The 1,315-nt window shown below is 35.7% G+C and overlaps 1 protein-coding gene across 1 annotated transcript in view; it reads left to right on the top strand.

The window, feature by feature from the left end:
• LOC101577859 (thioredoxin reductase-like selenoprotein T) overlaps window positions 1–1,315 on the top strand; it is a gene marked incomplete at its 3' end in the record, with an annotated part of 3,878 nt that overhangs the window by 1,173 nt on the left and 1,390 nt on the right. Inside the window, exon 2 of the mRNA XM_012513424.1 lies at window positions 61–187. Coding sequence (XP_012368878.1) covers window positions 61–187 — 127 coding nt within the window. The remainder of the gene's footprint in view (window positions 1–60; window positions 188–1,315) is intronic.

The following is a 1,315-nucleotide window of genomic DNA, read 5'->3' as shown; positions in this document are numbered from 1 at the left end:
AAATTTTTAAAGTAGATGAGAAATTGTGGTTTCTGATGAATGTTTCTTTTCTTTTGACAGACACATAGCATCTTTCCTGTCAATCTTCAAACTAGTATTAATAGTCTTAATAATCATTGGCAAGGATCCCTTTGCTTTCTTTGGCATGCAAGCTCCTAGCATCTGGCAGTGGGGCCAAGAAAATAAGGTATGTAACTTAATAGCTCCGGGAACTGTAGGTATTAGGTTGTCGGTGGAAAGATTTTAATTATTTTGTATTTGTTACTAATTTTTCTATTAATATGTTATTTCAATGTATACCACTTTTTACCCCTGGGCAGGATACACCTCTGGGTTCAATAGTCTTATGTACACATTAAGGGTCCTGATCTTTATTGAAAATTTTTTTTATTAGTACATGTTTGCAATTAACTCAGTTACAATCATCTTGGGTAGTGGTTCCGTGCACATATTACAATCTGGTTTTATTTCTTTATCTAATCCTCTCCTCCCACACTTCTGCTGGTTCCCCATCACCTTTTTTTTTTCCCCCATCACCTTTTACATACTTGTTGATATTATTTGTCTTAGCTCATATTATAACATATAATGTTGGGGTTATGAGAATTCTCTACATGCACCTCTTTATCCCGTGGATGTCCTCTTCCCTTCCTCACCCCTTGTCCTTGTGCCCTCATGACGTTTCCCTATTGGATGAGATCTGTCCTGAAGGGCAATAGTCTTACCCTCTGATCTTAGGGATAATGGGAGTGGTTACTTTAGTGGACACTGGGCACAAAATAGTTTATCACTATATTTTCATAACTTAGATCGTACCTAGCAAAATACTATACATGTTACATACACCTTCTATACTAACTAGTATGGTATTAATAGGTTGAATCACAGTAAAAATTGGATTTCCATTTAATGCATTTCATCAAAAGCATTTATTTGCGCCTTGACTTTTCTGTTCATGGGGATCTGTTGCCAAATCATAAGAAAGAATCAGTATAAATACGCTTAAGGTTCTTGTGCTATTTTTTTCTTTTATGGAGTCTTGCAGCATACCTTTTTTCTAGATCAGTCTTGTTTTTATCTGTTTTGCATAGAGTAATTTTTTAAAAATCTGTCATTGTCAGAAATGGGGTCAGATTTTTGTATCTCTCTTGGATGGGATTGCTTAGATGCTCTTCCTATGCTGTGTTCTCTCTTCCTCTAAGTGTCCGCTTGGTGGGACCTCTAGCTGATTTTGTCCTTTTCTTTAGGCTGAATACTTTCAGCAGACTCCTACACAGCTGTACTTTTTCTTAAAGAACCTTTTTTTTTTTTTTTT

The sequence above is a fragment of the Octodon degus genome, unplaced genomic scaffold, assembly GCF_000260255.1.
Source record: "Octodon degus isolate 3935 unplaced genomic scaffold, OctDeg1.0 scaffold01701, whole genome shotgun sequence".
NCBI classification, from domain to species: domain Eukaryota; kingdom Metazoa; phylum Chordata; class Mammalia; order Rodentia; family Octodontidae; genus Octodon; species Octodon degus.
Note: the sequence above shows the minus strand (reverse complement) of the source record. Positions and strands in the feature narration are given on the sequence as shown.